The 19008-nt window shown below is 41.0% G+C and overlaps 1 protein-coding gene across 1 annotated transcript; it reads left to right on the top strand.

Moving 5' to 3' along the window:
- The first annotated feature begins 410 nt into the window (after positions 1–410).
- Positions 411–18998, top strand: LOC127129859 (uncharacterized). The gene is made up of 2 exons (XM_051058974.1): positions 411–1192; positions 18848–18998. Exons 1-2 carry the CDS (start codon positions 411–413, stop codon positions 18996–18998), a joined length of 933 nt encoding a protein of 310 aa, XP_050914931.1.
- The last annotated feature ends 10 nt before the right edge of the window (positions 18999–19008 follow it).

The following is a 19008-nucleotide window of genomic DNA, read 5'->3' as shown; positions in this document are numbered from 1 at the left end:
AGTACACTTTCAAGAGTCCTGAGTTAGAAGACCTAAGGAGATTGGGATCTTTGGTTGTTGACACAGAGGCTTTCAGCAAAAGATATGGACATTTGCTCTCTCTTTTGAAGATCAACATGGCATATGGACTTCTTTCTACTTTGATTCAGTTTTATGATCCCGTGTATCACTGCTTCACTTTCCCCAACTATCAGCTTATGCCAACACTTGAAGAATACTCTCATTTGATTGGTGTTCCTATTTCTAGTCAAGCTCCATTTTCTGGTTTGGAGGAAGATCCCAAAGATCAAGACATCGCAAAGGCTACTCGCTTGAAAATGTCAGAGATCAGGGATCACATGACCACAAAAGGAAAAATGCTTGGTTTGACAGCTAAGTTTCTAATGAACAAAGCTTAGCATTTTGCTAGAATGAGGAGTGTGGATGCGTTTGAGGCTATTTTTGCTCTACTTATCTATGGATTATTCCTCTTTCCTAGTTTTGACGACTTCGTTGCTTTGGATGCCATCAAGATCTTCTTAATAGGAAATCCAGTTCCTACTTTGCTTGCTGATGCCTATCATTCTGTTCATATGAGGAATTCTTATAGCGGGGGAATGATTACAGGTTGTGTGCCTATGTTGTACAAGTGGTTTATTTCTCACTTGCTTAGGTCTCATGCTTTTTGGGATCTTAAGAATGGTCTTTTATGGTCGCAGAAGATTATAACGCTCACACATTCAGATATTGTTAGGTATAATCATGACTATGATGGAGTTAGTATCATTGATAGTTATGGAGGATTTTCTAATGTACCTCTTCTTAGTACAAAAGGAGGCATCCGTTACAACCCAATCCTAGCTCGTCGTCAACTCGGTTATCCAATGAGAGATAAGCCAAAGAATATTCAATTGGAGGGTTTGTTCTTTAAGGAATGTAAAGATTGCAAAGTGCTCAAAGAGAAGATTGTGCACGCTTGGTGCCATGTTCATAAGCTAGAAAAGAAAGTTTTAGGGAAGACAAATTGTGTCTCTTTAGAACCTTACCTTAAATGGGTGCAAGATAGGGCCATCAACTTGAAAATTACTTATCCTCGCCAAGAGCCTTTTCCTTTAGCTGACAAAGAACCTACCTATATCTTCATGACTGATGCAGAGAAGTTGAAGATTGCTTTGACCAAAGCGCAGCGAGAAAGGGACACTTGGAAGAACAAGTATCAAATCATCAACAATGAGGATGAAGAACTTCAAAGGCAGTTGAAGATGAAGAATGAAGAAGATCTCTAAAAAAATAAGAGAAAGGTGCAAGAGGATTTATTTTCCTATTCCGTTCAGTCATATACTCCTTGGAAGTTGATCGTGGACAAGCTTGTGCTCGAGAAGGCTGAGATGGAAGAACAAATTAAGAAGCTCAACTTGAGGCTACTAGGGGAATCTCCTAAGGACTTTATTTAGCTTTTATTTAGCTTTGTATAGAACTTTTGAAAGTGTACTCAAACTTTGTAACTCTCTCTGATTAATGAAATGAGTTTCTTTTTACCATTGTTATTTTCCTTTTGATGTTTGCAATCATCTCTTAAGTTCCTTGAAACTTTTAAAAATTTAAATTTTCATTGCATTCATGCATATGTCATCACACTTGAATTTTTTATCAAAATAAAAACTCATTTCCGTCATTTCTTCTCCAATAGTTTCCACACTGAGACCTTCACACCAGTACAACACCAGAGCTCAAGCCCGACGTAGAATGGCCGAGCAAGAGCAAGATATGTGTAGCACCTCAAATTTGCACCTCCCATTTGTATATACATTTTATTTTTTAGGTCATTAACATCACATTAACATTGCATTGTCATTGCATTAGTCCATTGCATCTCATCAGACAGACTGATCAAGAGATTCCACTGTGCAAGGCAACAAAGGCATTTTCCATCAGCTCAAAGCCCTAGGGTGGTTCCAATGAGTTCATGTGATCTAAGGATCATTTTGAAGTGGATTGGCCAAGAATTGGAGGCTCAAAGCTCATCAGTCCATGTGCAATTCATCTGAAACCTAAAAAAGTCAACGGAAGTCAACTGTCAGTTTAACTGTGGATTTGGAGGTGGGGGATGGTTAGAGATGCCTTATTCATGTTCATACAAGTCTCATTTGACATTTCAAACATCAACATTGAAGGATTTGAGGTCATATTAAGACTTGCCCAAAATAGCAGGTGACCTGTAATTTGAATTTGCCAAAAATGGAAAGGTTTTCAACTCAAGATTACATCATCAAGAAAGCTTCAAATGAAATTTTGTCCAACATGAAAGTTGAAGATCTTCCTCTCCCACTTCCAAAAAGTCTAAGATCATGAATTTCTCATGTGTGGTTGAAGAGATATGGATCAATCTAGGCAAGGTGTACATGGAGATTCAAATGTGCATAACTTCTCAACCAAAACTCCAAATTGCATGGCATTTTTTGCATTATTCTTGTTTTGACCTATAATTTCAAAATCTTGCATTGCATTGCATCAATTTTCATCACATGAACACTTGCCAATTTTGGGATTTTTGGAGGGAAATTTCATCATTTAAATTTGGTGCATAATTCAAATATTTTGCAATTGCCATTGGTTTCAAAATTGCATTTTAAGTGAAAATAATCAAAATTCGTGTACTGTTCACATGCCATTGCCATGCATAAGGGTGAAAAATCATTTTTGCAAAACACCTCCAAACTTAACCATTTTCATTAGCATTTGATTAGAGCCTAATTAAGCATGATTAGGAGAGAGTATATAAGCTAAAACCCTAACAGAATTTCAAAAACACACATCAAAATTTTCAGATCTCAAAATTTCTCTCAAACTTTCTCTCATTTTTTCTTCAAATTTCTTCAAATCAAACCACATTTCCTTGCCTAATTCATCATCTAGTATCATCATGGAGCATGTTTGAACCAAGATCCAAGTGAATTCGTGCAATTTGAAGCAGCTCAAGCTTGAAGCTCATCAATGGTGAAATCCAAATTCTGTTGAATCACGAGCAATTGGACCTCAAGACCTCTTCCAATCAACTCTACACGCTTGCTAGAAGATCATTTGAGCATTGCAAGGCCTGATTCCATTGAATTCGAAAGCTGCTCTTCAAGAGGTCATGAAATCGTGTCTCTCATTTCTCAATTTGCTTATGCTATTCTTGTAGATCCCATTGTTGTGATTAATCTGAGCTCTGATTCACTAAAAACCATGCCATATTCACTTAGTTTCGAAGATTTAAAGTTTCATGATGAATTTTACTTTGCTCGATCCAAGTGATTTGTGATGTTAAATGCTATTTCAATGGTTGATTCTTGCTCTAGGATGTTTAGGCTACATGTTGATATGATTGTTTTCAAAATCTGGAAAAATTGTTCTTCATTGTTCTTGAATGGTTACTGTTCTTGCACGCGTTTGGGGAAGAAGAAGTACAGTCCCTATGGCCACGGTTTTAATCCTGCATATGCCACGCAAAAGTGTTTTCTAATGTTGCTAGGGCTCGTTTCCTATTGGCTGCATGTGTTGCTCATGCTCGCTTGTGATTGGCCAGGCGTTTCTTTAATGAAACGCAGCGCTTAAGGCTGGCGCCAAAACCATTATTCAAATTAATTCCAATAATTCCTATTATTTCATTTACTTGTTCAATTTTCATTTCATTTTTCATTTGCATCTTTAAAAAATCATATCTCATTCAATAATGATCCAAAAAATATGGGGATTTTTGCATTGAATTTCTTTTTCTCTCTAGTTTTTTATCATCATGATAACTCAAATTGTGCCTGGCTGATTAAATTTTTGCCCTAGGGTTATTGTTCATGTGTCCATTTTGACATTGCCTTGCTTTTGCATTTGTGAAATTCTGGTTGTTGATCCAATGAATCTGAAAATTTACATGTTGAAACTAGACACTTGGCTTGACATTTTGGTGTTGAGTTTGCATTTTTATCATTTATCATTTCTGGTTTGTGATTTTTCTAAGTAGGTGTGACAATTTGTGTCACACCTTTGGATGTTCATCTTGTGCTATGTGTTTACCCTATCAAATGATGCTCAATTGTTCTGGTTTTTTGCATGCTGATCATTTGAGATGTCTTGAATATGCATGGATTTTTCCAGATTTTTGTGAATCATTTCTGATTTAATTGAGATTTTTCATTCTGTTTGATCCTATTTGAGCTTTAAAATTGCCTTGAATTTCAATTGATCATGAAATGCATTTGGTAATTGATATTGATGTGAGACTTTTTGCAATGTGTCAATAATTGTTTGAAGTTTCATCATGTTAATTTTCAGGTTCTGTTTTGAATTTTTCTCCATCTTTGACCCTAGGCTTTGACCTAGTGTTTTGCTTCTCATGTTTGAGCTTTGATTTCAGGTTAAACATCCAAGTTATATGATTCATTATGCTTCAACACTTGAGCATTTGATGCTTACTTTTGACTACTAACATTGTGTGTTTTGTAGGGTTGTTAACTCATTTGAGCTTGACTTGTGGCTTATGCCTTTGCTTATTGGGTTTGACTGTTGATATTGATGTTGTCTGTTTGTCTGAGTTGTGTACTGATTTGTTTGATGTTTCCACAGGTACATAAGTTGCTTAAGTTCACTTTGAACTTGCTTTTGCTTGGTTGCTTAACCAATTAGGTATAACCTCTCTTCTTCATGTAGTCTGGAAGACCTGTCCTGTTACTTGGGCAGGCACCTGTCTGAAGCCCTCCTTAAGAGGCAATGCTTGTGAATGTTTAAATTTGTGCCAAGCAGGTAAAGACCTCTAAGAGGCAATTGACAGATAAAAGAGATGTGTAATCCATCTCCTGCTACTCAGTGTGTCATCCACTTTGCTCACACACCTTGTGTTGATGCATTGTGGATACTAACCCAAGATCCCTGTTGAGTCAGTCATATGTGGAGAAGAGTTCCAACTTTCTGAACTCCCGCACTTTCATTTGTCTGAAGCTCTCCCAGGCCATGGATAAGAGTTATGAGGTCTTACCCTCACTTCCCATTTCATCTGCTTCACCCTAACTCTCAATGTTAGGGTTAAGAGCTAACTACACCCGATTCCAGTTGGCTTGTGTTTCACAGCCTAACCCTGGTATGAGCCCAATTGTGTGCATATAGTGTGTGTGCTTGCTTTGTGTGCTTGTATGTATTTTCCTGTGCTGTTTAGGATAGCTTGCTCCCTGTGCAAGTTAGATAGAAACCTTAACCTAGGACCATGGTGAATTTACATGATAACTATTAGGCTCGAGTCAGGCTCCCTTCTAGTTTGTCATTTCCCAGTCTCTGGTTAGGTTAGAAGTTCTTTCCCTGTTCAAGGGAACTACGTCGCCCTGATCCTCATACCAGATGAGGTACGTAGGCAGGAGATGAGCTGATCTCTCCGGGCGCCCTTTTTCTTTTTCAACCCCTTTGTGTGTGTTTGGAGTCTGACATAAGTCCAGCGATTGGCAGTCGGTTTCCTGTGTGTGTGTGTTTGTTGGTTCGGAGTCTGATGTAAGTCCAGCGATTGGCATTCGGTCTCCAGGTTTTCCTGTTTGTGTGGAGTCTGACGTAAGTCCAGCGATTGGCAGTCGGTTTCCTGTGTGGTTTTGTTTGGCGTGCGTTAGCCGAGCTACGAGTGCTCTGATTCTTCTCCAGTCAGAGAAGATACGTATGCATAGGATGCGACATCCTAGCGAGCACGTTTCCCCTGTCCCGAACTACGTCGACTCTGATGTCTGTGCTTGACAGACTACGTAGGCCCAGGATGCGATATCCTGCCGAGTCTTGTTTCTTTTGTCTTTCTGTGTGTTTTTTCCAGCCTTGTGTGTGCAGTTTGTGAGCAGTTTCTAGCAACCTTATCCTTCCTTTAGTGCGTGGATCCCGTCGAGTACGACGGATGCGTAGGGGTGCTAATACCTTCCCTTCGCATAACCGACTCCCGATCCCATCTCTCTTTGGTCGCGAGACCATGCCTTTTCCAGGTTTACTTCGAGCGTTTCCTTTCCCTCTTTGGGATAAATAACGCACGGTGGCGGCTCTGTTGTTTTCGTTTCCCGCCGGTTTTTCGCGTAATGCGACAGCTGGCGACTCTGCTGGGGACTATAGAAGTTGACCTTCTGCTAGTCCATCTTCCCTAAGCGAGTCAGTCCTAGCGCTCTCTAGGATAGGGTTTGGTTACTTTTGCTGTTTCATTTATTGCATTCATTTATTGTTTGCATTTATGTTTGCATAGATATTTGCATGCATCATACTGTCATGTTGGATTCTGTACAGGTTGGTTCCTCTAATTTGGGGTGGGTGTTCTGAGTGAGGCCCAATACCCAGGCCTGAGTATACACCTAGGATTAGCGTGGTCTCATGTTTCTTCACATGTTGTACGACATGATGAGGGGACGTGTCACCACAGCCGGACGAGGTTCATTTGAGAGAGTCCTTTCGGGTGGAGTTATTCCGCTTAGGTTGGATTATCTCTTTTGGGCTATTGACTTCGGTGACCGTTCTGTCCCGGATCTTTGGTTTAGACGATCTTAAGAGAGCTGCAACGGCACACCCGTTCTGTCCCGGATCTTTGGTTTAGACGATCTTAAGAGATCTTTGCCCGATTTTCGAGACCATTGTCCGCCTTAGGATGACCTTGTTAGAATTCACCTGTGAGGGGAGGGTTTGATTCTTGCAAGTACAAGTTTCTGCCAGTGATGCTGTGTTGGTGACCTTAAGCCGGATTTATGGATCTTTATTTCTGGACGCTGGAGGTTTGACCCTAGTATTGATCAGAGGGTTCCGTTTATTTCGGATCCCTGGGCTGAATTTGAGAGTACTTGCTCAGATGGTGACTTGGTTCAGAGGTATGGGTCTCAGATGACTTTGGGTTTCAGATGACTTTGTGGTTCCGAATTCAGGCCGAAGCTCTGATCCTGTGCCTTGTGATGCATAGCCGACCAGTCATAACTGCATCATCTGTATTATAGCATGTTTATTTTCCAAAAAAAATAATACTGCATAAAGAAAAAAGTTAACTCGCATACGCATATCCTTCATTTGGATCATTCATGATAAAATAGCATCTGCATCATACGCATATCATGCACATATCATCCTTGCATTACAGACATGCTTGGGAGAGACTTCTCACTCTGGTTCCTGACTGAGACAGGATTGTTGATCGTCGTCCACACCAGACTGAATCAACAGAGAAGTATGGATCAGGTTCAGGCTGAGTTGGCTGAGATGAGGACTAACATGGCCCAATTCATGACAATGATGCAAGGAGTTGTTCAGGGGCAAGAGGAGCTGCGTGCCTTAGCCCAGAGACAGGAAGTCGTGCTTCCACCGCCTAGCCGTGCTTCACCAGTGGGTGTCCCGGTTCATGAGAATGTTGTTGCTGCTGCTCCCGCCACTGACTATGCCATGGGAGATGAATTGAAGGGTATCAGAGTCAACGGACAGCCTCTTGCTGCAGAGACTGTTAATGTCAGAGCAACCCGTGCTCCTATTCGCCATCCTGCTCCGTTGGTTGACCGGCAGGAGGATATGTTTACTCTTCTCAGTGATGAAGACGAAGTCGTGAGAACTGAAGAGAGGGATAGAAAAGTGGATGCCCTAGCTGAGAAGATCAGAGCCATGGAGTGTCAGAACTCTTTGGGGTTTGATGTGACAAATATGGGTTTGGTTGATGGATTGAGGATCCCTTACAAATTCAAAGCGCCGTCCTTTGACAAATACAATGGCACTTCCTGTCCTTGTACTCATGTGCAGGCCTACTACAGGAAAATCTCAGCATATACAGACGATGAAAAGATGTGGATGTACTTTTTCCAAGACAGTTTGTCTGGAGCGTCTTTGGACTGGTACATGGACCTGAAGAAAGAATCAGTCAGAAGCTGGAGAGATCTGGGTGAAGCCTTTCTGAGGCAATACAAGCACAACATGGATATGGCGCCGAGCCGGACCCAACTGCAGAGCTTGTGTCAAAAGACTGGTGAGAGCTTTAAAGAGTATGCCTAGAGGTGGCGTGAGTTAGCCGCTAGAGTACAACCTCCGATGTTGGAGAGAGAGCTGACTGACATGTTCATCGGGACCTTGCAGGGTGTGTTCATGGACCGCATGGGGAGTTGCCCGTTCAGTAGCTTTTCTGATGTTGTTGTCTGTGGGGAGAGGACTGAGAGTCTTATCAAAGCAGGAAAGATACAAGATCCTGGCTCTTCAAGTTCTTAGAGTTGTAAGAAGCCATCCTCTGGGGCACCCAGAAGGGGAGAGAGTGAAACAAATGTTGTGCACTGTCGGAGGAATGTGAACAGAGGACAGTATCGTAAAGTTGCTGATGTGACTATTCCAGCAACTCAACAACAGCAAAGAAGACCAACTCAGCAATATCAGCACCAACAACATCGTCCTCAACAGCAGGCTTACCAGCCTCACAATGGTAATCAAGCCAGTACAAGTAATGAGAGGAAGAAGATCATTTTTGACCCAATTCCTATGTCGTACGCAGAACTGTATCCCTCTTTGATAGAGCGGAACTTGATTACTCCCAGAGACCCGCCGGCTATACCCGTCAACCCTCGGTGGTGGTATAGGCCTGATCAACATTGTGTGTATCATTCGGGTGCTCCTGGTCATGATGTGGAAAGCTGCTTTCAGTTGAAGAATAAGGTGCAGGACCTTATCAGATCAGGTATTCTGAGCTTCGAGGACTTAGGTCCCAATGGTAATCGAACTTGAAGATAACAAGTCCCGGGCTGGCGTTGACTTGTCTTCTGAGGTCTTCAACGAAAAGGGATGTTCAAGAGTGAAGGTTTTGTCCACGTCAATCAGAGCGGAGAAGCCGCTGATGCAAAGGATACTGACAGTTGTCATCCCTGGAGGGATCTGTCGCAATTGGGTCACTGTGGGCGTTCCTGCAGTTGTTCATAAGTCAGAGTAATAATCACTTTATTTAAAAACCCTTCTCCCATGCCAAAAGGAGAAGTGATGACATTGTTGGCAACATTTGTGCAATGATATTTTCATTCAAATAAAAGCATGTTAAAACATTTGTTTTTCCATTTGTTTTCCCTTTTCGCTTTTTGCATGAAATTGGTGATCACAAAAAACCCTAAAAACAAGAATAAAAGCAAGCTTTTCATCTGCATAATGGTTGCCTTGTTTGTTTTTCAAAAAGCTTTTCATATCAAAATCATTATGCAGGTTGATTCTTAAACCCATTGAACATAGTGATCCAACGTCATCTCCCAAATTTTGAATTCCCTGTATTCGAAGTGGAAGAAGACGATGTTGAAAGGATTCCTGACGAGATTGTAACACCTCAAAATTTGCCCTCCTCTCTTGGGACTAGCTTAGCATATTGCCTTTTGTTTTGTAGGTCATTAGTCATTGCATTTTGGCATATCATGTGGCAAAAATAAGCAAGTCATCCTCCTAAGTCTTGCTCAGAAGATGAAGAGGGTAAAAGATTCAAGCTTGAGGGTCTCATGGATTGATCACTAGCCATCTGAGGGTTTGTGCTTCAATTAGGGTTTCTTGGTTCCTCAAGGAGATTGGGTATTATCTTGGTTGAAGTGGTACACCATCATCATGGATACATCATCATCACCAAGAGGTTCATTATTCCTGATCAAGCTTCCTTGGGATTAGGGTTTTGACCTCTGGTCAACCCTAATTAGTTGTATTGTGCCAATCAGGGTTTGTTAAGGAGATGAGGTTTTCATGGAGATGGGGATCATTACATGGTTTTAATGAGCTTGTATAAGCTAGGGTTTCATTTTGGAGCCATTTCATCAGAGTTTGAGGCTCAAATTCATCTATGCATGATCAAGTCATCTATTAACTAAAAAAGTCAACCAAAAGTCAACTGATGGATTTGGAGGTGGGAAGTGATTAGATATACTTCATTCATGTCCATACAAGTCTCATTTGACATTTCAAACATCAACAATGAAGAATTTGAGGTCAGATGAAAAGTTTCCAAAAATAGTAAGTGACCTGTAATTTGAAATTGCCAAAAATGGGAAGGTTTTCTCCTCAAGATTACAAGTCCAAGAAAGCTTCAAATGAAATTTTGTCCAACATGAAAGTTGAAGATCTTGTTCTCCCATTTCCAAAAAGTACAAGAACATGAATTTCTCATGTATGGTTGAGAAGTTATGGATCAATCATTGCCAAGCAAATTTGAATTTCACAAGTGCATAACTTTTGAACCATAAGGCCAAATGAAGTGGTTCTTTTTGCAACATTCTTGTTTTGACATGCTCTATCCAATTCATGCATAATAAGCCATGCATTTTGATCACAAAAATATGTGCATTTTCATTTGAATTTTGGAGGGAAATTCCAATTTCAAAAATTATGCATTGTTTTCATGTTTTTACACTTGCTTTGGCTTCCACACAACATTTCCAAGTGAATTGAGAAGGAAATCGTGCACTGTAGCATTGGTCATGACATGCATAGAGGTGAATTGGACAATTTGGCATAACACTTGGTTTTTACTTAATTCACTTGCATTTGCTTAATTGTGATTAGCAACATCATTAGGAAACCATATATAAACATAATCATAACAGAAAATTGGATTAACATTTCATTTTGCTCAGCTCTAGATCTAGTTCACCAATCTCTTCAAACTTCTTCTCTCACTTTTCTGCAAATTTCTTTAAATCCATTGCCTTGTTCTTGGTTGAATCATCATTCACAAGCATTTTTGAACAAGATTGAAGCAAGATTTCAAGGATTTCGTGCATGTTTTGGAACTGTTGAAGCAAGCATCCATTCATGGCAGTCGAGGATTTGAGCAACATCAAGTGCAATTGAGCTATCAACCTTCATCCATTCCATTGTACAAGAGTGTTAGATCACCTGTTTGGACATTACAAGGCTTGAAAGCAGCAAATCCAATTCTGCACTTCCAACAAGGTTAGATTTCGCATGTCATGATTCTTAAAATTGATGGATGCATGTTGTAGATCCTTCATTGGTGATCACACTGAGCTTTGTATCGTGGATTTTCATTAAGAAATGAGCGAGTTATGGTAGATCTAAGTTTGGCACATGAATGTTCTTGCATGCGAATCTTTTGATATAGTTTGATTTAGCAAAATCCAAGCCTAGCATGTTAATGTATGTTGAAAGATGAAGCCAATGGTGTGTTCATTTTGCATTTCTGTGAACAATTGTTCTTGACCTGGAAAATATTGATGAACATGATGAACGCGTTAGGTTTTGCTTTCCAGAAATGCTGTAGATCTCTTGAGCGCGTGATTGCATGAGTTTTCTTGTTTCTGGCCATGTATTGGCTGCATTAAATCCAGCGTGGCACGATGATTGGCTCTCGTTCATTCACACGGCCACATAAGCTTAATGAAACGGTGCGTTTCATGATGAAACGCGCCACTTTCAAATATTCCCTCGGTTCGAATCTTGGCTCTAGACATTTCCAAACTTCCTTTTGCATTTTATTCCTTTCCTTCATCCATGTTCATGTACATTCATCTATGTTTTTTTTATTTTTTTCTCACTTAGAAAATTCATAAGTTCATGAATAATGATCCAATTGGCCTGAGAATTTTTGCACTTTGCTCCTCATCATGTCTAGTATTTTATGAGATTTTTTCCAGAAATTGTGCACGCATGAATTTTGTTTTGGCTTAGGGATTGTGTATGTATGTGCTTTCTTGACCTACCTTGCCAAAAGCTTCATGAAATGATGAGTTTTGATCCAATGATTTTGAAACTTTGCATGCTTAGACTAGACACTTTGATTGAAATTTTGGTGTTGAGTTTGTACTTTTAGCATTTCTGGTTGATGAGTTATGATCTGATTAATATAGGTGTGACAATGTGTGTCACACCTTTACTTGCTTGACTTGCTGATTTTCTTTGCCATGCCAAATAAATGCAAATTGATGTGATTTTTTTCATGATGCTACTTGTGGATGTTAGGAATGATCATGAATTTTTATGGAATTTTTGGATTGATTGTTGATTTGTTTGGAATTTTCCTTTCTGGTTGGTCATTTGTGGACTTTTGGATAGTCATGAACTTCAATGATTTGTGAAATGCTTGATGTTTATCATATGAATTTGAAATTTTGTACATTGATTCTAGACACTTTGAAGTTTATTGTGGCTTTGGTTTGAGACATTTATCATTTGTCAATTCTGTTTTAGGCTTATGCTAAGTTGATGTATGAAATTGTGCCTCAATTGAGCTTGTTTGTGCTTACCTTGCCTTATGGAATTTGATTGCCTTGCCTAAACTTGTCCAAAGGCCTTGATTTTTGGTGTGTTGATCATGTTATGTGTGTTGTTTAGCCATGATGTTTCTTGAGATTTATTGAAACATTTTTGAGTTGATGTGGATTGGTTCATTCTGTTGCTTCAATGAGCTTCTAGCTTGCATGCTTTGCCTCATTTGCTTTGTGAAATGAAATTGGTTGATGCTATTGACATGAGACCACTTGGAGGATGTTCTAATTTGATTGAACTTGATTTATGTCAATTTTCATGTTCTGTTTTGAATTATTTCTCCCTTTTTGACCCTAGGCCTTGTCCTAGTGGTTTGTGCTTATGTTTGAGCTTTGTTTTCAGGACAAGAAGCATATGGCCTTGAGGAATTGATTCATTGGCTTGAGTTGCCTATTTGATTGATGTTGATTAACATTGAGTTGTTTTTTAGGTGGATTAGCTCCTTTGAGTTGAGCTTGTGCTTTGCCTTGGTGCATTGATGCTTGTCTGTTTAATTGTGTATTGTTGACTGTTGACCACTAGTATGTCTGTTTGACTTTTGTTGATTTGTATACTGATTGAGTTAGATTGTTTTCAGGTACATTAGTTGCTTAAGTTCTTTTGAAATTGCTTTTGCTGTTGCTTGGTTGCTTAACCATTTGAGGTATAACTCACTGACTTCATGTAGTCTGGAAGACCTGTCCTGTTACTTGGGCAGGCACCTGTCTGAAGCCCTCCTTAAGAGGCAATGCTTGTGATTGTTTATCTTTGTGCCAAGCAGGAAAAGACCTCTAAGAGGCAATTGGCAGATAAAAGAGATGTGCAATGCATCTCCTGCTAATCAGTGTGTCATCCCTTTGCTCACATTACATGTTGATGCATTGTGGATATTAACCCAAGATCTTTGTTGAGTCAGTCATATGTGGATAGAAGAGTTCCTGCTTTCTGAACTCCCACACCTTCTATTTGAGTCAAGCTCTCCCAGGCCAGGGATAAGAGCTGTGAGGCACACCCCTCACTTCCCATTTCATCTGCTTCACCCTAACTCTCAATGTTAGAGTTAAGAGCTAACTACACCTGATTCCAGTTGGCTTGTGTTTCACAGCCTAACCTTGTGTGAGCCCACTTTGTTTGTATATAGTGTGTGATAATTGTGTGTATGTTTGCTTTGCTTTGCTTGTCCTGTTTAGGATAGCTTGCTGCCTGTGCAAGTTAGATAGAAAACTCAACCTAGGACCATTATGGAATACATGATAACTATTAGGCTCGAGTCAGTCTCCCTTCTAGTTTGTCATTTCCCAGTCTCTGGTTAGGAGAAAGTTTCTCCCCTGTTCAGGGGAACTACATTGCCCTGATCCTCATACCAGATGAGGCACGTAGGCAAGAGGTCGCACGAGATCTCTCTGGGCACCCTCACTCTTTTTTCTTTTTGTGTGTGTTTGCTTGACAGTTACTAGGCTCGAGTGCCAGACTCCTTAGTAACTTGTTATCCTTCTTGTGAGTTAGGAGATGGATGTAAGCCCAGCGATTGGCATTCCGTATCCTATTGTTGTGTGCTTGGAGTCCGATATAAGTCCAGCAATTGGCATTTGGTTTCCAGTGTGTGTTTGTTTGGTTCGGAGTCTGATGTAAGCCCAGCGATTGGCATTCGGTTTCCATGTTTGCTTGTTCGTGTGTGTTTTGTTTCGGCGTACGTGAGCCGAACTACGGTAGCTCTGATTCTCATTCCAGATGAGATACGTAGGCATAGGATGCGATATCCTAGCGAGCCCGTTCCCCTCTTCTCCCACCTGTGTTGTTTTCAGTGTGTGTGTGTGTGATGTTTGTGAGCAGTTTTTAGCAACCTTTTCCTTCCTTTTGTGCGTGGATCCCGTCGAGTACGACGGATGCGTAGGGGTGCAAATACCTTCCCTTCTCATAACCGACTCCCGATCCCATCTCTCCGGTCGTAAGACCATTTCCTTTCCAGGTTTACTTCGAGCGTTTCCTTTCCCTCTTTGGGATAAATAACGCACGGTGGCGGCTCTGTTTGTTTTGTTTTAGCCCGCCGGTTGTTTTTCGCGGATGCGACAGTGATTTCCTGACTTCTTGAGCAAGAAAAGAAGATCACTCAGCTGCATCTCGAGAATCAGCAAAACAGTCCAACTGGGGCATTACAAAAAAAAGAAAAAAAAAGAGAAAGAAAAAGGAGGGTGCCAAATCAAAAGAAATCAAAAGAGATCAAAATCAAAAGAAAGAAAAAAAGAAAAGAAACAAAAGAGAAATAGCACCCTCGAAGTCCCAAGTTGACTGATGCTGAATGGATTCAGAGTCGTTACGACCAAGTGAATCCGATCGAAAAGAAGAGATTAACTGCCATGTGCCATGGTCAGTTACATCAGCAGAGAATGAAGAAAGCATTCGACAAGAAGGTCAAGCCTCGTGTGTTCCGAGAAGGTGACCTCGTGCTCAAGAAAGTCTTGTCTTTCGCGCCCGATTCCAGGGGCAAGTGAACCCCAAACTATGAATGTCCATATGTTGTGAAGAGAGCCTTTTCAGGCGGTGCTTTGACACTTACAACAATGGATGGAGAAGTTCACTCGTCCTGTGAATTCCGATGCAGTCAATAAATACTTCGCCTAAAAAAAAAAGAACAAAATAGCTCGCTAAGTTGCACACCCCAAAGGGCGACTTAGGCAAAAAGGAGCGTCTCGGTGGATTGAAAACCCGAAAGGGCGATCCAGGAAAAAATTAGAGACATGAAAAAAAAGAATCTGCATCCCGCTAGATTGAACACCTCACACTGGGGCAATCTAGGCAAAAATTAGGGATTTGGCAAGTAACTGCATCCTAACAAGACTGTGCTCTATATCTGTCATCCGCCAGAAAATTCTCGATTCATCGTCGACTGAAGCTTCGAATACATCGAAATTCGGAATTGGTAGAGAAAAGGTCATTATGTTCAATGTAGCCCTCTCCAATATATATCACCGGTTTCAAACTTGTACAGATCTATGGAGTCTTGCCATTTGCAGACTACCATTCCATCACATCAATTTGAGCTTTTATCCAATTATTTGCACTCTTATTTGTTTCAACTCAACAAATGTTTCGCATGTTTTAATTGATAAAGTATCATTGTTTTCGAAATAAACAAATTTTTCACAAAATTGTTCTTAAACAAAGTGAACATTCACAATGATGGAAGGATACTTAGGAGATCCGCAGTGCTTTCCCAAGGGTTGTAATGTTACCAACAGGTAAGACATTTGTTCGTATCTCGAGTATAACTGTATCTTTTTCCTGTAGAACCTCTTATGGTTTCTCCTCAACGAGGTTGCTCAGTGCAGTGTTGGTTGAAGGTGTTCATCTTCATGTCCCCGGCAGTGCAGCATTCTTCCTCCAAGCCCTTGTTAGCCCTATGGTGGGGCATCCCCAGTAGAGTGCTGTTTGAGCCCTATCGTGGGGCATCCCCAGCAAGTTTGCTGTTGGAACACTTTTTGTGGGGCAGTTCCCAAGCAGAGCGTTTATCGACTTCAACTCTCGTCTCTCCAGAAGAGCAGTCTTCTCCTCTCCTCGGCATGGGTGCTTGTCTTTGGAAGATTCGGTATTTGGTGGTTTGACATCCCAGTAATCCGACATTCCCTCGGATAGATTCCTCAGCGGAGTTGTTGACATGAGGAAATTTATCAATGCCTATCTATCCTCATCAGAGATCTGTTTGCTTCTTGGTATTTTTGACCCCCAGCATGAGTTGTTGTTGTGGCAGTGTCTGCCTGTGCATTGGACTCTTCTCTCCGGTTGTGATTAATGATCCCCCCGGAAGCCTCTTGTGGCCTTCCTCCCCTGCAGGATGATGTTGTCCCCTGATGTCCCAGTCTCCAGCAGGTTTTCTTTGCTCTCTGGTGATTTTGGCCTTCCCTCTGGAAGAGTAGCACCGGATGGTTGATTCCTGGACCTATGTGTGTTGAGCATGTCTGTTTGTCAGCATTCATCATACATTTCTCATGCATAATGCATACATGCATAATCATAACCTTCAGATACTCATGTTGCAGCTGTTGCCATGTATCTGTTGATGGTTGTCTCCTGCTAATTGGTGATATAGATCTCCCCAGTAGATCATCCCCTAGCAGATGTGGGTGTGTCAGATCTCTCCATATAGAGTCGACCCCTTAAGCAGAAAGTGTCTGTCATTTCCTTCTGCGCTCCCCACTAAGTTATATCCTCGTGGATGACGGTTGTTTCTGTTCCCTCCCTCACACATAACGGGATGGGTTTTCCCTATTGAGTTCTTTCCTCATTAGGATGAGTCTTGATTCAGTGCGCCTTTTTGGATCGATCATAAACTGGCTTCCTTGTGGCTGTCTCTTGTGCTTCCCTGTGGTATAAATGAATAGTTGCTCACTAACCGGCACTCATTCATCTTATCCTCAGCGAATTTGTTGGCTTCTACCTACGAACCGGTAGTTGTAAGTCCTATCTTTGTGGTTTTCTACCTACTACCCGGTAGTTATAAATACCACTTTCATCCCCCTAGCAGAGGTAACCTTTGTGGTTCATTCTGGTTGTTGGCGGATTTTGCGGTTTTCTACCTACTACCCGGTAGTTGTAAATCCTTTTTTCTCACTCTGTCCCTCAACAGATGGTTTTGTCGGTTTTCTACCTACTAACCGGTAGATGTAATCCCCTCTTTGCGGTTATCATTATCCAGTTTTTGGTATTGATATTCCTTTCCCCTTTTGGATGCTTGCTTTGATTAAGCAATCTTATCCCCAGCGGGTCTTCCCCTTCCTTTTGGATATTTGCTCCGAGTAAGCAATCTTATCCTCAGTGGGTCCTCTTTCATTCACCGTTTGCTGGTAATGTTTGTGGTTTCCCCTTTTGATGGGTCATCTTTGCATACCTAGTCTCGGTATCCCGATGCCTTTCTTTTCGGTTGATTTATCCATTTAACAACCTACAACCCGGTTATGGATAATCGTCCATGCGAGTGTATTATCTATGTTTTGACGGCTATAGATAATATATCTCATGCGCTCTTTGGTCGAAGTCTTGTCCTTCCCAGTTGAGTAAGATTTGTATTCCTTGTGGAATTGAATGTCCATCCTTTAACAAGTTTGCTCTCGCTCTCTTCAGGATGATGAGTGTTTTGGAACACACACCAATTCACGATTTCGTTCGATTTATTCATTTAACTACCTACAACCCGGTTATGGATAATCGTCCATGCGAGTGTATTATCTACGTTTTGACGGCTATAGATAATATATCTCATGCGCTCTTTGGTCGAAGTCTTGTCCTTCCCAGTTGAGTAAGATTCGTATTCCTTGTGGAATCTAATGTCCATCCTTTAACAAGTTTGCTTTCGCTCTCTTCAGGATGATGAGTGTTTTGGCACACACACCAATTCACGATTTCGGTCGATTTATCCTTTAACAACCTACAACCCGGTTATGGATAATCTTCCTTGCGAGTATGTTATCTACGTTTTGACGGCTATAGATAATATATCTCATGCGCTCTTTGGTCGAAGTTTTGTCCTTCCCAGTTGAGTAAGATTCGTATTCCTTGTGGAATTGAATGTCCATCCTTTAACAAGTTTGCTTTCGCTCTCTTCAGGATGATGAGTGTTTTGGAACACACACCAATTCACGTTTTGGTTGATTTATCCTTTAACAACCTACAACCCGGTTATGGATAATCTTCCTTGCGAGTATATTATCTATGTTTTGATGGCTATAGATAATATATCTCATGCACTCTCTGGTTGAACCCTCTGTTTGTTTCCCCAACTGAGTAAGATTCGTATTCCTTGTGGAACCGAATGTCCATCCTTTAACAAGATTGCTTTTCTAGCTCTCTTCAGGATGATGAGTGTTTTGGAACACAAACCAATTCACGCTTTGGTTGGTCACCTGTTTCATGCCTACAACTCGGTATCCTTGGTGTTCCTTCCTTCCTACTCCCTATTGCGACCTTGGTCCCCTGTGGAGTCAGATTTTCCTGAGTTGAAATATGCCTCTTCAGGTTTTCCTCAGATGTTTTTGGTTGATTGATATCTCTCACCCGTGCACCGGTTTTAGATATTCCTTCTTCCCGAGCTTGTTACCTACTAACCGGTAACACCTCACCCCTTTCTTTGAGTCTTTCCCAGTTCATCCGTTGATGTCTGGTCACCTCTCTCCGTTGGTGTCGATAAACGTCGAGCTTCTCCCGTTCGTCTGTTGACGTCTGGTCGAGTCTTTCCCATTCATCCGTTGATGTCTGGTCACCTCTCCGTTGGTTTCGATAAACGTTGAGTTTTTCCCATTCATCTGTTGACGTATGGTTGTATATCTCTTTTCCCATTCATCCGTTGATGTCTGGTCACCTCTCCGTTGGTTTCCATAAACGTTGAGTTTTTCCCATTCGTCCGTTGACGTTTGGATGCATCTTTTCTGGAAAAATCAAGATCCCCAGTGATAATGTCAGATCCCAATGGAAGTTTCAGCAAAAGATATGGACATTTGCTCTCTCTTTTGAAGATCAACATGGCATATGGACTTCTTTCTACTTTTATTCAGTTTTATGATCCCGTGTATCACTGCTTCACTTTCCCCGACTATCAGCTTATGCCAACACTTGAAGAATACTCTCATTTGATTGGTGTTCCTATTTCTAGTCAAGCTCCATTTTCTGGTTTGGAGGAAGATCCCAAAGATCAAGACATCGCAAAGGCTACTCGCTTGAAAATGTCAGAGATCAGGGATCACATGACCACAAAAGGAAAAATGCTTGGTTTGACAGCTAAGTTTCTAATGAACAAAGCTTAGCATTTTGCTA

The sequence above is a fragment of the Lathyrus oleraceus genome, chromosome 3, assembly GCF_024323335.1.
Source record: "Lathyrus oleraceus cultivar Zhongwan6 chromosome 3, CAAS_Psat_ZW6_1.0, whole genome shotgun sequence".
Taxonomy (NCBI): domain Eukaryota; kingdom Viridiplantae; phylum Streptophyta; class Magnoliopsida; order Fabales; family Fabaceae; genus Lathyrus; species Lathyrus oleraceus.
The sequence above is the reverse complement of the archived record's forward strand: the minus strand, read 5'-3'. Positions and strand labels throughout refer to the sequence as shown.

What these genes read in the sequence shown, in the direction of transcription:
- LOC127129859 (XM_051058974.1), top strand. Translation starts at nt 411, where the DNA reads ATGAGGAGTGTGGATGCGTTTGAGGCTATTTTTGCTCTACTTATCTAT. An exon ending in AGGGACACTTGGAAGAACAA is followed by an intron (nt 1,193 to 18,847) that starts GTATCAAATCAT and finishes TCCTATTTCTAG; the next exon opens with TCAAGCTCCATTTTCTGGTT.